Source organism: Diabrotica undecimpunctata, chromosome 6 (assembly GCF_040954645.1).
Source record: "Diabrotica undecimpunctata isolate CICGRU chromosome 6, icDiaUnde3, whole genome shotgun sequence".
Lineage (NCBI taxonomy): Eukaryota > Metazoa > Arthropoda > Insecta > Coleoptera > Chrysomelidae > Diabrotica > Diabrotica undecimpunctata.
Window position 1 is genome coordinate 14,255,713 of NC_092808.1, and position 17,656 is coordinate 14,273,368.

Sequence of the window (17,656 nt, forward strand, 5' to 3'; positions counted from 1 at the left end):
ATCCAAAGAGAATCTTTATAACATACTCTCCCGAGGAATGCTACTCTCTGAAATATTAAACTCTTCCTTATGATTTCATGGTCAGTCATTTTTAAATCAACTTCGGTTGGATTTATTGAAATATAACCCAAAGGGTTATACCTCCAAATTGCCTGAAGAAAGAAAAGCCATTCTTCACGCTCAATAGGTTCTCCAACTTCCAAACTCAAAAGTTTCTAAGAACTTTAGCCTTTATGATTGGATTTGCTAATAATGCTAAACCGCTTTCTTGCAAGCTGTCTGATACCCTTGAATTCAGCGAACTTCACAACGCTGAACTTAAGATTATTAAGATGCTACAGTATTCTTGCTAACTTAGTAAAACTGTATCTAACAAGTGTCTTTTACTCCTAACTCCCTTTTTGGATGATAATGAAATGCTCAGCACTATACATAAAAAGGGTGATAAAAATAATTGTGAAAATTACCGAGGAATAGCTGTAACCGGATCTATGAGTCGAATATATGGAAAGGTGTTAAAGAACCGAATCGAGAGAGAATACTTAGATTATGAAGCAGAAGAACAAGCAGGATTTCGTACGGGTCGATCCGCTATTGACCACATTTTCTCCTTAACCCAGATAATAGAAAAAAAGATGGCAAGGAATCAAGAGATTCATATGTTGTTCATCGACCTACGGAAAGCCTACGACAGCGTTCCACTGAAGAAGCTGTGGCAATCAATGGAAAGCACGAATATTAATATAGAATTAATAAAAGCCGTCAAAGTGCTATACAACCAACCAATAACAAAGATAAAGCAGGGACACAAATAACAACAAGATTTATAACATCAAAAGGATTAAAGCAAGGATGTTGCTTGTCTCCCACTTTATTTAAAATATACCTCGAAAGTGCTTTAAAAAGATGGAAACAAAAATGCAGGACAATGGGGATACCGCTCACCAATACTATGGTATATACGCTTAACTTTGCAGACGATCAAGTAATAATGGCTCAAGATTATGACGATTTAAACTATATGGCACAAAAATTAATTGAAGAGTATGATATATGGGGTCTAGAAGTAAATAAAAAGAAAACCGAATACCTGTGCATTGGAGCAGAACAAAAAGACCTCATATTAGACGATAACACTACGATAAAGCACTGCTGTGACTACAAATACCTAGGTATCACTATTTCACAAGATGGAACATTAGACAAAGCCATAAGAGAGAGAAATACGTCAGGGAGAAAAGCCATCACAATGTTAAACACCATTTTATGGGACCAATCCATCAGCAAAGAAAATAAAAAGAGGATATCTAAGACTATAGTAAAAAGTATCACTTTATACAGCTGTGAGGTATGGCCACTGAAAGAAAGAACACTGTCAACGCTGAAAGCGACGGAAATCGATTTTTGGAGAAGAGCCGCAGGAAGATCTAGAAGAGAGGATTACCAACGAACGCATTAGAGAAATAATGGGAATCAAACGAACAATCACAGATGACCTAACAACAAAACAACTTATCTGGTTCGGACACATACAAAGAATGGACGAACAAATGCCAAAAGAAATACTAAAGTGGCAACCAGAAGGAAAGAGAAAACGAGGTAGACCGAGGAAAAGTTGGAGCGAAGGAATAAATAAAGAACTGACAGAGAGGGCCATAGAAGAAGATCTATGGAACAACCGGTCTAAGTGGCGATTTTAAGTCGGAAAACGGCGGAGAACGTTATAAACCGACAAGTAGTAGTAGTAGCTATTAAGTTCCCTTGCCATATTATGATCTGTTTATTTGTGTTAAAGCCAGCGCTTCAGCGGGAGCGAGTATGTTGTAAAACAACTTCTTAGGGTGCCCATCCGTTCCGAACGTTGGCGATCATTCTGGCTATGATGACTTTGTTGGTTGCTATACGGAATAGCTGTGTTGAGGTCTTTCTATACCATGCTCTTAGGTTAGCAAGCCAGGATATTCTTCTTCGTCTTTGGACCATTTTCCTTCAAAACGCATGTTTGCATTTACCCTGCAAAATGCATTGAAGTAGTTCGTATTTGCCTTGATTTCTCATTATATGTCCCAAAAACTGCAGCTTACGACCCTTCACGATGTTGACCAAATCCGCCAAATTACCAAATTGTAAAACAAGTTATATTAATATTAGTTGATTTTTCGTTTTCATAAATATTGGTTTGAATGTAATGTGACAGACTGTACTTCTTGTCTACAAAAATATTCGTTTTAAAGTGCCATATGAGTTGGTTCTTTTTACACATTGACAAAATAAAGCCAAAATCTGTGTTACGCTTTCTCTCTAAAAGTGTAGTGAACAGTGTATCAGTTTCGCTATTTCGCGCGATATTCAAACCCCGGTATATAAATAAACACTTTTGTAAAACAAATTCTTTTATTCGTAATAGTTGTCTAAAATATCCTCTTTCTATTAAATGTGTTATATCGATCGATTACTCAGTATTTTTCTTTAAGTACCACTTGATAAAACCAAACACATACTAAATCAACACCTTGAGGTGTGCTTAGTTATATCGAAGGAATATTTGGTACTGTACCCTCTGAGGAAAGGAATTCAATAAGCTTTCTTTAAGTCTTCTGTTCTGTCGGGAACTGGGCTATCACTATGATCGTTGATTGAATAACCCAAATCAATGGTTATATCAATAACCAAATGGTTATTCAATCAACGCTATGATTTAGTGATGATACAATGAACCAGCTTTAGGGAGTGCTGCCCGTCATAAATCAGAGACCGATCTTGTATAGTGCAATTTAGATGGAAAAAATATTTCTTTGATTTTTGCGAATTCAGTTTTTATTTTAGCATTTTTATATAAAGATAATTATTGTAATAATCATTACTAACTCCTTCTTGTTAGTGTGATTAGCTATATAGTTTTTAATCGACTTCATCTTCACTAACGTTTCATTTACGGTGATCAATGAGACGTAAATATGAATGTGGACTCAACTACTACTAACCTTCAAACTCATACAAACTAAATATATAAATCATTCAGTAGAGGAAATATTTAAATAAGCTTGTATATTTATTTTAATTGTATTCCAACAAATTTCTACATGTCCTAACGAAAATATTTACATTGTTTTTTATAACAATTCTAAGCTTAACCGTGACATTGAACCTCGCACAAAACCAACAAAAACTTTTGGTTTGCCAACGTTGTCGTTAAAATAGTTCAGCTAAAATAACTCGTTACATAAAGCTTTGGCGATGCTCATACGTTTTAAACAATGGTTTTTTTGCATAAGGTGAGATCTAAACTATAGATAATATATAAAAATAGATAAACTGAGTAATTGTACAAATCTCGATGAGTAATGGTCTTGATTTTTTTAGTTTAACATCTAAATAGGTGTGAAGTTCTTTAGTATAAAGTTTGCGTTAGTATATAAGAAAATTTGAACAAAAATAATTTACATTAGAAATCTCCTGGACAAAATGGATTTCAGAACTTCTGGCTAAAGAAGTTTTGGAGTATTCATGAGTGTTTAGCAGTGTTAATTAATTATGTTATTTCGAATCCGCAGGAAATACCATCATTCTTACTCAGGGAACTCCTTATTTAATACCGAGGGATAAAAATACACCCAAGATCCAGTCAAGTACCGCCCAATTACTTGTCTTTCAACTTTTGTACAAATTAATGAGATCCTGTATAGCCCAGTGTATCTACCAACACTGTCCTCTACATACTATCGAGCCACAACAAGAATGCGTTAAGTGTTCCATGGGCTACAAAGAACAACGTATAATTGACTAAGTCATTTCTAACCAGGAATACACAAAAAAGTAGCCTTTACTCTCTTCATAGACTACAAGAATTCATTCCATTGATTCAGAGTTACCTTTTTATAGCATATAATGATGGAGTTGAAGATCAAAATTCACCTTCAAATATCTGGTGAAAACAATATCGAAACTTAAGATATCCCAATTAACCGGGGCCTTTTCTAAGAGTTGAGTCCACTTTGGTTCTATCTAGCGATGAACCAACCCATTATCTCAGTTACTGAACTTCACTGACTCTGGTTTTAGTATTTAAAACAACAATACCGTTGTGGCGAAGCTTAATCATCTGTTGTATATGGATGATTTGAAATTCATTGCTTCCACTCGAAACCACCTAGATCAGATGCTAAAAACTGTTGAAACTTTCTCAAATGATATCAGTATATACTTTGGACTAGACTAGTGCCTAATTCTTATATAGTCAGAGGAAAGGTTCGGCTAGGAGGATTCGATATGCAAGATGGCCAAAACATCGAGGCAATGGGTGGCAATGATACAGTAAATCTGCTGGATCTTTGCACATTGTCATCATTCGTATTATAGGAAATAAACCGTGATTTTCCAACATCTACAGTTAATAAAGATTTACACCGTAGTAATCATAAATAAAAGTGATTTCGTTGCATATAACCAAATATATGGGTTATAATCTAAAAAAATGAATAAAAATCTACGTCAGGTTCCATCATCTATTGTAGTATATTGTATTTTTTGTGTGTATATTTTTATACCAAGTAATGAGCACTCTTACATGTAATTACTACCTAGGTGGTGTTTGTAAGTTTTAATAAATAAATAGTACTTCAATCTTGATCATTTTGTTTATTCAGTGTTAAATATGGTTTTCAAAATTAATTAATGACTTTGTTTTTACTATTGTTTAGGAGATTGATGGGTTCAAGATCGAAGAGCTTTTGTTTATATAAAACTATAAATTATTTCAAATTAAAAAACTCACGAGAAAATTGACTTAATATCAATCAACTTATTCAACACAATTTTCCTTAAACTACTTTTATCTTTCTTTACAACATACATTTATATAAAGTTTTGATTAAAAAGTACCATCTGGTTTATTATCAAATCCAGATTGAAGAAATTGGTACTTACTTTATTGGTACATAAGCAGACACGAAAAGAGCAAACAAACTAAATAGGCAGATGAAAGACCAGTTCCGAAAACACGCTAGTGAGAAATGGGACAACCCTGTGAAGGAACATGAAGAAAATAGCAGAAACATGGACCATGAGTAAAAACTACAGAAAATCATAAGAAACGATAGGAAACCAATGCCACATGGCAGTTTGTTTTCAACAAACTGCCATGTCATGCTGTTTTCTACATGGAGAAAACAGCATAATATACACTACTGAAGACCAGGTCGAAGTCATGAGAACCACCCTAGAAAGACAGTGTTCCATGAACTACCACCAAGAAGAAGACTTTGACTTGGAAGAGGAAATCGAAAAAGGCTACTACAGAAGACCGGCAGAAGCACAAGATCCACCATTGAAACATACATCCACAAAAGAAGTGAGTGACCTGATCTGGAAAATCGCATCTGAGAAACCAGGAAAAAAGAGCATTTTTCCACAGCAATACAGGCCAATAAATTTACTGCCAGCTGTCAGCAAAATTGCTGAAATAGTGATATTCTTAAGGTTCGAAGAGGAAACAGAAAAACAACAGGTCTTACCGGAAGCCCAATTCGGATTTAGAGCCAAAGACTCAAGTGAATACCAGGTACTCAGGCTCACAGTATACATCGGAACAAGTTTCAATGATAGAGGTTAGTACAAAGGACTGATCTACAAAATGAAGAACTATAGGTACAACAATGCCATGACAGAGCTACTCTCTTTGTACTCCGAAAACCGAACATTCGGGATTTGCATTGAACAAGTCTTTTTCGAAGTCGGAATTCCGGAGGTAGGAGTACCACAGGGATCTGTTCTATCTCCGCTGCTGCACATATACACAGCCGATGCCCTCAGAACACCAGGCACCATAATCAACCTCTATGCAGACGACACGTCATTAATGGCCAAGTACAGTAACCAAGACATTGCAACTAGGGGCCATCTCAACCACATCCTGCGAGAGATCATAAGGTATGATGTCTTCCACCGATGGAAACACAGAAGACCCAAACAGCAACTGCTTGGCAATGACTAAGAAAAGATGGCATGTAAGTAGCTCTGCAGCGCTCGACCAACCCCCGCCTTCAACCAATCCTCATCCCAAACTCCCTAAAAAAAATCATAAAAAATAGGAAAGAGTCGTAATATAAAAAATAATTCGTGAATAATGTCATACTTGTGCAAAGTTCCAGCGGATAGATCATAAACAAATGAAAATTGAATTAACTACCGAAAGAGTAAGACAGCTAAATCAGTCATATCTTAATTTGTAGTAGACAGTATAAGTACAGAGATCTAGAAATACAAATAAGGAGACAATGGAGAATGGAAATTACCCAGACGATACCTATTATTCTATCTACTGCTGGAGTCATTCCTGAGATCTTCTTAGAGAACATAAAACAGCTGGGTTTAAATGAATATACGACCATGCAGAAAGCTGTACTACTCTCGAAGTCCAGATGTGTACGATCATTTTTGGGAGATACTGGAGCATACCTAGGACTCGATAACACGGAAAGAGTTCCACCAGAGCTCAATCCTTTTGATACCGAATCTGGGATGAGGGTGTGTGAGCCACATGGCTTAAATCTAGATAATAATCCTATGTTCACACTATTAAGAAATATGTTAACGAAATTAATGTGTAATTATTATACATAGTTCATGTGCTGTCAAAGTCAGACTTGATATTTTATTTGCCTTTATCCTTTCTATCCCTTCTTCTGCTTTCTGGTATATTCTATTTACAATGTTGTGCCGCGGCACACTGGTTGGGAACCTCTGATGTAGAAGCTCTAAACGTGAAATCAAATCTTTTCCGTCAAAAGAAGTAATTATAAAAATAACTACATACAGACGATATGGTACCATCTAAGAACAAACAGTCGAAATACCAAGATTTCTTTGTTTCTGGAAAGAAAATTCAGATATTTGTCAAAATTTAGTTATTTTTATAATTTATTCTTTGGACGGAAAATATTTGATTTTATGTTTAGAGCTTCTACATAGTTGCTCTGAGGAGTCCTGATATGATGAATTAGGTATTATCGAAATAGTGGAAGCACTATACTGAAATCAAATCTTGACCGTCTTTTCTGTAAATTTTGAGAACGATTTCCGAAGTGGAAATTGAAACGTCAAATAAACTTAGTTTTAAAGTAAAACTGTGGCTTATTCCCAACAAAAATAGTAAATTGCATTTATTAATAAAAATAAGAAAGTCATCGCCAAATGTACGTTTGTTTTGTTTATTCAATTACGTACAACTAAAATATTTAATATAACGTAATTTAATATTGAAAATGAGATCACCTTTTCCTTGTATGTATTATTGTCAAGTCTACTGCACTATTGGTAAATAATGAAGATGTTTTAAAATTCATATATTTATAATGTATTGAAATTTTTGCCGATGATGTCATTGTGTGTGCCGTGATATCACCAGCTGTATTTTGGATTGGATCTTTTATTAACATTGTTGAATTTTTCTTAGTTTTGATTTGTTTAGTTCAATGTTGTACAACATTTCTAACACGCACTGATATTATAAAAATACGCTAAGATTAGATCAAATTGTAGATAATATATTTCTTAAATTCAGTTTAAATAAATTATAAAAAAACTGGGAACTGTATTTCACTAACTGTACATACCATGCGGTCCATATATATATATATATATATATATATATATATATATATATATATATATATATATATACAATGTACTATGTGAAAAAAACCTGAAACAGGTTAATTTTTATTCTTAAATTGACAATTTACAGTATGAAAATATTATACCCCTCCAGCACCCCCTTTGAATTATAAACACCCCCTCGAAAATTTTAAATAAAAAGAAAGGGATTTTAGTCCTCTGTTCAGCAATATAAGGTTTTTTAAGTTTGGTGCAATCATAACTAAGAAAATTGATTTTTAAGACTTAACATTTTGATAATGTCTCTATCTTCACTTTCACTTCTTTTGTCAGAAGTGAATAACACCATTCACTTCTTGACGATAACCTCGGAGGTTATTTTGTTAATTTCTTCCTTTATCCTAACTTTTAAATCAGCAATACTGTTTGGTCTACTAAAATATACTTAAGATTTTAAATATCCCCGTAAGAAGTAATCGAGAGGAGTCAAATCGGGGAATCTAGCCGGCCATTCGATTGTTCCACGTCTTCCAATCCACCTATTGGAAAAAACCTCGTTTAAATAATTTTTAACTATACGTGCAAAATGCGGTGGAATTCCGTCTTGTTGGTAGTAAATAGATCGAACTATCTCATTTGGATGATTAACATCAGGAAAAAATCTTTGTAATGTAGCCACTAAAAAGTTAATCAAAAAATCTAGATAAAACTCACCATCAACTGTGCCCTCAAAAAATAAGGACCAATAATTTTATTGTTAATGATACCAGCCCATACGTTAACTTTTTTAGGATATTGCGTGTGAGTCTCACACACCCAGTGAGGATTTTCTCTGATCCAATATCTACAGTCCTGTTTGTTTAACCGTTCCGTTTAAATGAAACGTCGTTTTATCAGAAAAAAACTATTTTGTGTATGAACTGCAAATCTGCGTTCATTCTGTCCACTGACCATCATCATTTCACAGAATTCTTGCCTTCTATCAGGATCATCATAATCATTTAACTCCTGAACCAACTGAACTTTGTAAGGGTGGTATTTTTTTTTATTAAAAATCTCAAAGATGATTTACTTACATCATTTACGGCGGCAAGTTCTCGAGTTGTCTTATGTGGATTTTCCTCGATCTCTTAGAAGTACATCTAACTTTTTTTCATCATTAAATTTAACATTTCTACCTGGTTTTTCAATATTTTTTACATGTCCAGTATAACGAAACTTCTTTTAAATTTTGCCTGTAGACTGCGAAACTAATTGACCAGGGTATTTATTATTAAAAATTTCACAAACCTCTTGGTCTCTCGGAGTCTCGGACAAATGAGCCATATTTAAAGTTAATAAGCGCACAAATATTATACTGACGTCTTTTAGTAACTTTAAATACCTAAATGACAGCAGCCTACTAGATTCATATCAATTGTTTATTAGGCTTTTTGACTAATATTTTATTATCTTCAAAGTTTTTTCCCTAATATTTAGCAGAACAGACACGAAAATACCTAATTATTTTTAAAGTATATTTTAATAGACCAGGCAATATTGCTGATTTTAAAGTTCGAGGGGGTGCTTATGATTCAAACGGGGTGCTGGAGGGGGATAATATTTTCATACTTTAAATTGTCAATTTAGGAATAAAAATCGGCCTGTTTCAGGTTTTTTTCACATAGTACAGAATAACGCTAAAAATGAATTTATTCCATATATATGGACCGCATGGTATATAAACTTAACAGCAAAAGTTTTGCATATATATAATGAGGCAATATCTATCTTTCGTGGACCTTAAGAAGGTCTTTGACCGGGTCAAATTAAAGGACGTTATTCACTTATTGTACGCAAGAGAGATACCTCTAGGAATAATCAAAACTATCGAAAATATTTACCAAAAACAACACAATAAAAGTAAAAGTGGAAGAAGAACTAACCGACCCTATTGAAGTTGGTAATGGGATAAGACAGGGAGATTCTCTGAGACCTCTATTGTTCAACCTCATTATGGATGAAATAATAAAAAAAGTAAGAACTAAAAAACTATTTTCAACAACTAACTGAAAATATTGTCGGGGAGTATCAAACCGGTTTCCGACAAGGAAGATCTACAACTGACCAACTATTCACAGTGAAACAAATTTTAAACAAATCGTGGGAATACGACATTGACGTCCACAACATATTCATAGATTTCAAACAAGCCTACGACTCAATTAATAGGAACAAGTTATATCAAATATTGCAGAGCTTTAATATCCCCCAAAAATACATCCGACTGGTAAAAACAACAATGGATTCGTCAATAGCAACAGTCCAAAATGAGCTCACTGAAAACTTTACGATAGTCCAAGGATTAAAGCAAGGAGACGGGCTGGCACCGACACTATTCACCCCAACAAAAGAGGCGGCAGAAATAGATTCACAATTAAAAACAAAGGCAAAAGAGGCCGGACTAGAAATAAATATTCAAAAGACAAAAAAGTTAACACAGGCAAGAGCTAGGGGAAACAGACGCCCAGTTGAATTAGAGGACGATATTGAAACGGTAGAAAGTTTCACATATTTAGGAGTTGTATTAAACACGGATGGAACAGAAGAACCAGAAATCCAAAGAAGAATAGTAAAGGGAAACAAAGCTTATTTATCACTCGATCATGTGTTTCGCTCCAAAAACACACACTGGAGATCGAAAATCAGGGTCTACAAAACTATCATCAGACCAATAGTATGTTATGTATGCGAGACATGGGTGATGACAGAAGAGACAAAAAGAAAACTGGAAGTCTTCGAAAGAAAAGTCCTAAGAAAGATATTTGGACCTATTAACGAAAACGGAATATGGAGATCCAGGTCCAACCATGAACTCTACCAGCTGTTCAAAGAGACACCGATCTCAGAATTCGTTAAACTTCAGAGACTTCGCTGGGCTGGTCATGTAGTAAGAATGGAGACGGAAAGATTGCCGAAAAGAGCCCTAGATAGTAAAATGCAGGGCGCAAGACCAAAAGGAAGGCCACGGAAAAGATTGGAGGATGAAGTGGCAGCGGACGCGCAAAATTTGCTAGACGTGAGAACCTGGAGAAGATCGGCGCGGGACCGACAAGGTTGGAGGCATAGTTTGGAGGAGGCCAAGGCCCGATTTGGGCTGTAGCGCCATTGGAGAGAGAGAGAAGAACTAAAAAAAGATATCAAATGGGAGAAAAATAACTTAAAATAATCTGATATGCAGAAGACGCAATACTACTCTCTCAAAGTGAAGACGATTTACACCGTATGCTGCACCAATTTAATATAACTGCCAGAAAATTTAACATGTTAATTTCCCCAAAAAAGACAAAATGCATGGTTACAACAGCAAATTTACCAAGATGTAAATTGGAGCTGGAAGGTCAGATAATAGAATAAGTGATGGAGTTTAAATATCTAGTCCCCACATTATATAGCTACGGAAAGCTCGAAACTGAAGTAGAAGATCAAGTGAATAGAGCAAACAGAGCCGCAGGCTGCGTGAATGAAACAATATGGAGAAAAAAAAATATTGGGAAAGAAATGAAAGGCAGAATTTACAAAACAGTCATCAGACCAATAATGACATACGCGGCAGAAACACGACCTGACACAGAGACAAAAAAGATGTTAGAAACAGAGGAGATGAAAACAATTAGAAAAATTGATGGCAAGACACTATGGGACAGAGCTAGAAGTACAGATATACGACGTAGATGCAAGGTGGAGAACATCAAGAACTGGGTAAGAAATAGAAGAGTAGAATGAAACGATCATATAAGCAGAATGACAACAAATAGTGTAGCAAAGACAGCAATAGACGGTTCCCTAATAGGAAGACGATCAGTAGGAATACTACGAAAACGATGAAACGACAACTTACTGGAGGCACATTGAAAAACAGAGAGAGTTCTATCTATCTATACAGCCCCTGATGGCCCCAATTTTGGACATAGACCTCCTCTTCCTTCTTCCACGTCTCTCTATTGTAGGCAGTTTGTATCCATTTCGGGCCTGCGTGTTTCTTCAAATCATCTGACCATCTCATTTGTGGCCTTCCTCTTTTTCGTTTGTATCTATATGGTGTCCAGTGTATAATCATCTTATTCCATCTGTCGTCTTTCTGTCTTATGGTATGTCCAGCGAACTTCCACTTAAGTTTTGCTATCTGCGTTAATACATCGGTTACTTTTGTTTTGTTGCGGATCCAAGTATTTCTTTTCTTGTCTGATAGCCTGATGTTCAGCATTTGTCTTTCCATGGCTCTTTGGGTCTTTGCTATTTTTTTCATGTTTTCCTTTGTAAACGTCCAAGTTTGAGAACCGTAGGTGAGAACAGGAAGTATACATTGGTTGAAGACTCTTGTTTTTAAATGAGACCCACTCTACAAACTTTACGGAGAATTCGTGAACAACAAGATCAAGTACCTTAATAAAATCGCTATTTTATTGATTACACTTGCCAGATATTGTCTCAAAGTATAATATCGCTTATAAATTAAACTGGTATATTAAAATATTGTAAACAAATTATATATTTGAATTACAGTGGTATCAAGCATGTGAAGTTTATTAATTTTTCGTTTGTTACTCGTACCTACATGGTTAAACAATTATTTTAATTGATCAAATTAATCACACATAACCTTATGAATAAATTACGAATCTCTGCGTAAAATTGCTGTACGTTTAGAAGATAAGAAAACACTTGTGTATAATAGCCGACAATAATCAACATTCACTTCCTTTGTTGCAGCTTAACCAATAGTTTCAAGATTCCATACAATGGCTAGTGCTGTCGACAACAAAAAGAGTCCACAACTGAATAAAATTAAGCTTAAAGTAGTAAACAGCACCGTCACAGCCAGCGATTCGGACGCCAGTGTCGAGACGAATAGTTTAAGTGCGGAAAGTGCCACCGAACAAAATCCGCCCCACCAGAACGAGAAGAAGAAAAAGAAGAACCGAAGAGGGTCTGAATGGGAGATCATGGAGGGGCTGAAAGATGGTCAGCGCTTCGAGAACAGACCTAATACTTTTAACGGCTATCTGCATAAGAAAAGGAAATGGCCTCTGAAAGGATGGCATAAGGTAAGCTAAGTTTTTTTTTTAACGCTTCGTTTTCCTAACGGAGATTGAAAAGTAACTGTTCATCAATGTGGATTGACTTTTCTTCAATTTATTGTATCATAATCATCATCAAGGCCTTTCTTTCCTAATGGAATGTTTGTCGCTCTTACTTTAGAGCTCTTTCATTCACTCCGCATTCTTCATTCTAATGTATTCCTTCTTAATTTGAGTTTTTACTTCCATGTAGCACAAATCATCTAAAAGATCTCTAGTAGATATAATATTAATCATTTGAAAGACGTCGTTCTCTTGTCCAATGGACGAAATCTTCACATCTAAATACCATTATTTAAAAAACGACCCAAAGGATTTTTACTTACGTTAAGTCGATGGATATCCTAAGTAACTATTAACTAGTGTGTATATATTATAATCCGTTCACAAATTGTTGAGGGCACGAAATGTGCCTCAAAGTCATAAAACGGTCGTAAAATTTGTATCATCATAGGCGTTCCTGAGGTTTTTATTCATTAAAATTAATGCCCACAAGGAAACCAAGTTCCTGTAGCTGGCTGTATACCATGTATCACAAAAAATTTAAGTAAAAATCCTTTATAAAAGGTATATAAATTAAAAAACCCAAACGGGCTATGTCATGAAGACAAAACGTTTTCGGAAACCATGTTCCATCATCAGTGTCTAGGTGTACATGTTTTGAGCCACTAAATATCAGTTTACCCTGAACACATACCACACAATTCAATTATAGTATTAGATAATGCACCTTATCATTCACGACTAGTAGAAAGACTTCCAACGACTGCGTGGAAGAAACAGGATATTCTTGACTGGCTGCGGAATAAGTATCTGCCTTACGAAGATGGAATGGTAAAAGCAGAATTTTTAAAAATTGCCCGGCAACACAAATCTAAGTTCAAGAAATACGTAGTTGACAAAATGGCGGAAAGGCGAAACATCACAGTCCTTAGACTTCCACCCTATCACTGCGAAATAAATCCAATTGAACTCGTTTCGGCACAAATGAAAAGTTATGTGGCTAGAAAAAATACGTCATATAAAATACAAGCTGTACGTGAATTGTTATACGAGTCTTTACAACATATTACAGAACAAAACTGGAAAGATACAGTAAGACATGTAATAGAAGAAGAACAAAAAATATGGGATCTTGATAACATAATTGATGCGACCGTAGAGACACAACCGCTAATTATTAACCCTCAAGACGACTCGGATTCCGAAGTTGATCCTATTTATTTTGAATTTGAATAGTTTTCTAATCGTAATTATATGAGGTAAGTAATAGTAGTTGTAATCGTAAGGTATTAAAGGGGAAAGGCGCAAAATGTCACCTGTCAAAATGTTCAATGTGTTTTAAATGTATCCATACCTTCGTAATCGGATTATAAGGTTGACTGCTGTATTGTATTCCTTCAGATACAAGGTGGGTTAGTCGAAAACATCTTAAACCGTCAGTTTCAGGTTGGTTTTTACTATTATATCGTATTACCTATCCTCTCTGTATTTCAGTTCTCTAATTAGGGTTAAACTTGTAGTGAGCTATCGACAAATTGTGAACCGATTATAGAAAATATTTGGTGATATGTGCGGTCAGTTCATTATTAAAAAATCCACTTTTATACAAAGGCGATGACTGCTTTTTCGCTGCAGCAAAGCACATAGAGTAATAATTGAGATAATCGATTATAATTATTAGCAAATCAGAACTGGACACAATAAAGTCATCCAATTCAAAATAAAATACTGTTGGTTACGTGATTATTACGCGCCACGGCCTCTCTTTCTCGTTGGCCTTGACTGTGATTAAATGACGCAAAGATAAAAGTTTTCCCTAAAAAACTCCTTTAATTAACGACAACTTCGTCACTCTGATTACATGCATATCATTCTCGTTAACACAGACACTGTTTTATTGTTAATTAATTTGAGTACATTTCCGTAATATTATCTTTTGTTTTTTCAAATTTATTTTTAGACCATTGCTTTACAATATTTTTGTATTTGCTGCATCGTGTAAGTCTCTATGGCTTGATACAAAACTAAATCTATAAGGAATAATCTGACTATTAGTTTGACAGCAGGCTTAAGTTGCAATAATCTGAATAAGTCATATATTACTCATTCAATATGAGCATATGCTTCACTTTAAAAACGTTCTACACTTTCTGCACGTATTTTTAACTTGAGGATAATGTTTTATGCTCCTTTACACCTGCAGAGTCTGCTGCAAAGAGTGAGTATTTAGGCTTTAATTAACTGTCTCAAAAACAAATTGGATGCTCACAAGTAAAAGTCACATATTTACTAACATTACTAATAGAGATAGGAATTTCGAGTCATCCTTGAGGTTCGGGTCACCTGCTCCGGCTCACTTAAGATAACCAGATCACTTTGTCGGATTACCGGTCGGTGGGGTCTACAGAGGTTATATGCAATATGCAAACCAAAGCTATAATTTTAGTGGTATAATTATCAGTAGTAATTATCAGTAGCGCCTTAAAGAGACATTATATATATATACAAGGATTTCCACAGTTTTCACTGTATTCCTTCACTCAACCGTTTTCTCCAATTTTTCCTGTTTAGCCAGTCCCCTTCCTGTAGGTTTCTTCTACTCATTGCTTCGTCAACTTCATCTCTGAAAGATCTTCGGGGTCTGCCTCTCTTTCTTCTTCCTATCGGGCTCCACTCTGTTATTCTATTTATCCACCGATTTTGGTCTGCTCTTCTGACATGTCCGTACCAGGTTAACCTCTTCTGTTCGATGTAGTCTATTATGTCGGAGTTCATTCCCATTCTCCTCTTAATCTCCATGTTATGTATTCTATCTCTTCTTGTTACTCTGCAGCTTCTCCTTAGGAATTCCATCTCTGTTGCTCTTATTTTGTTTTTGGTTTTCTTATTTATTGTCCAATTTTCACACCCATAAGTGAGGATACTTCTTGTCATGGTATTATATATTTTTTTCTTTGTTTTCATGCTGATGTTCCCATAGTACCGGGTTCAATTTTCGTATGCAGTCTCTTGTTTGTCCTAGTCTATTTTTTATATCTTCCTCCGTTGTTCCTTTGTTTGATATTATGAAACCTAAATACTTATACTTGCCTGTTCCTTTGATTTGTTTACCTTCGTCTATTTCCAGCTGTTTTATTTCTGTATTCTCCGTTGTTAGGTATTCAGTTTTCTTTAGGTTTATTTCCATCCCATTCTTTGTATATTCCTGCTCCAGTTTTCTCATCATAAAACTGAGGTCATCCTCGTCTTGTGCGATCACTATTTGGTCGTCGGCAAAACTTAGCGTATATAGATATTCGTTCCTTACTGGTATACCCATTCCTTCGCACTTTCTTTTCCATGGTTTCAGGGTTTTTTCCAGGAATATTTTGAACAGGGTGGGGGATGTGGAGCAACCCTGTAGTAGTCCCTTTGTCGTCTTAAATGGACTGCATATTCTATTGCCCGTTTTGATAGCTATTTCGTTATTCTTGTAGAGTGCTTTTACCGCGTTTATTAATCTTCGTGGAACTTCGATGTCTTCCATTGCTTCCCATAGCTTGGTTCTAGGTATTGAGTCATATGCCTTCTTAAGATCAACAAAAGCCAGATGGACGGATCTATTTTTGGCCATTCTTTTTTCTATTAGTTTTTCGACCGTGTAAATGTGATCTAAGCATGCTTTCCCCGCTGTGAAACCTGCCTGGTCTTCTCCGATTTTATCTTGTATATATATTTCCAATTTTTCCTTTACGGTCTTTCCAAACAGTCTGCCTATAGACGATATAATGCTGATTCCCCGATAGTTTTCGCAGTTTTTTCTATTACCTTTCTTGTATATTGATGTTATATATGCTTGGGTCCATTCTGCCGGTAAGAGACATTAGAAGACTTAAATGAAGGCATATTTGTTAACGGAGCACTTCTGAATAATCTTAGATACGCAGATGGCTCAATACTCATTGCGGACAGCAGAGAAGGACTACAGATCTTGGTTGGTCGCATTACCCAATACTGCGAAAGGTATGGAATGGCACTGAATACAAATAAAACAAAAATCATGGTGGTAAGCAAGAACAAGATTGAGGAAGACAGTGTTTATGCTAAAGGAAAACTTTTAGACAGGGTGCACAGATATCAGTACTTAGATTGCGAATTAAATGAATGGGATAGAAGTACGGAAATAAAACGGCGTATTGAGATAGCTAGAAGTGCTTTTAATAAGATGAAAGCAATATTATGCAATGGAAAACTCAACATCGAAATTAGAACTAGACTATTGAGATGCTTCGTGTTCTCTGTCCTGTTGTATGGAGTTGAGTTGGACACAACACATAACAAATGCGGAAACGCTACGAAGAATGAAAAAAGATAAAGAAATACTCAACACTATAAAGAAAATAAAAATGAGTAACTTTGGTCACATACTAAGACACGAGAAATACGAATTGATGCGGCTGGTCATACAAGGGAAGGTGGAAGGCAAAAGAGGACCGGGGAGAAGACGCACGTCCTGACCGAAGAATCTAAGACAATGGAGTGGGAAAAGAACTCTCAGAACGGCTGCAGATAGAGTCAAATGGGCCATGATGATCAACAAGGTCCTTAGCGATGGGGCACGTTAAGAAGAAGAATTATCAGTCCATACTTGTCATTCCCTTCAAAAGAACAAGACCGCAAAATAGCTGAAGAACTTGGGATTCGATTGATACCCCGCTTTCGCTTGGAAACTACGATGTTCATTCAATTTTTGATGAATTTCGTTCGATGAATTCACCAGCTACGAAATATCCTTACGAAAATGTAATATCGTTAAATTTTTTTCGATCTTCATATACAGGGTCTGCATTAAATATTGTGTCGAAAATTTCATAATTTGGTCTTTTTGGCCTCTCGGCATAAAGTCTGACAGACGATCCAAGTCTGTTCGTAGTCGCTCA

General features: G+C 35.5%; 1 protein-coding gene across 2 annotated transcripts in view; it reads left to right on the forward strand.

Moving 5' to 3' along the window:
• The window catches only part of LOC140443158 (oxysterol-binding protein-related protein 3-like), a 130,615-nt gene that overhangs the window by 8,141 nt on the left and 104,818 nt on the right, over positions 1-17,656 (forward strand). For both annotated transcript variants that reach the window (XM_072534253.1, XM_072534254.1), the window contains exon 2: positions 12,367-12,701. In XM_072534253.1, coding sequence (XP_072390354.1) covers positions 12,396-12,701 — 306 coding nt within the window. In that variant the 5' untranslated portion in view covers positions 12,367-12,395. The remainder of the gene's footprint in view (positions 1-12,366; positions 12,702-17,656) is intronic.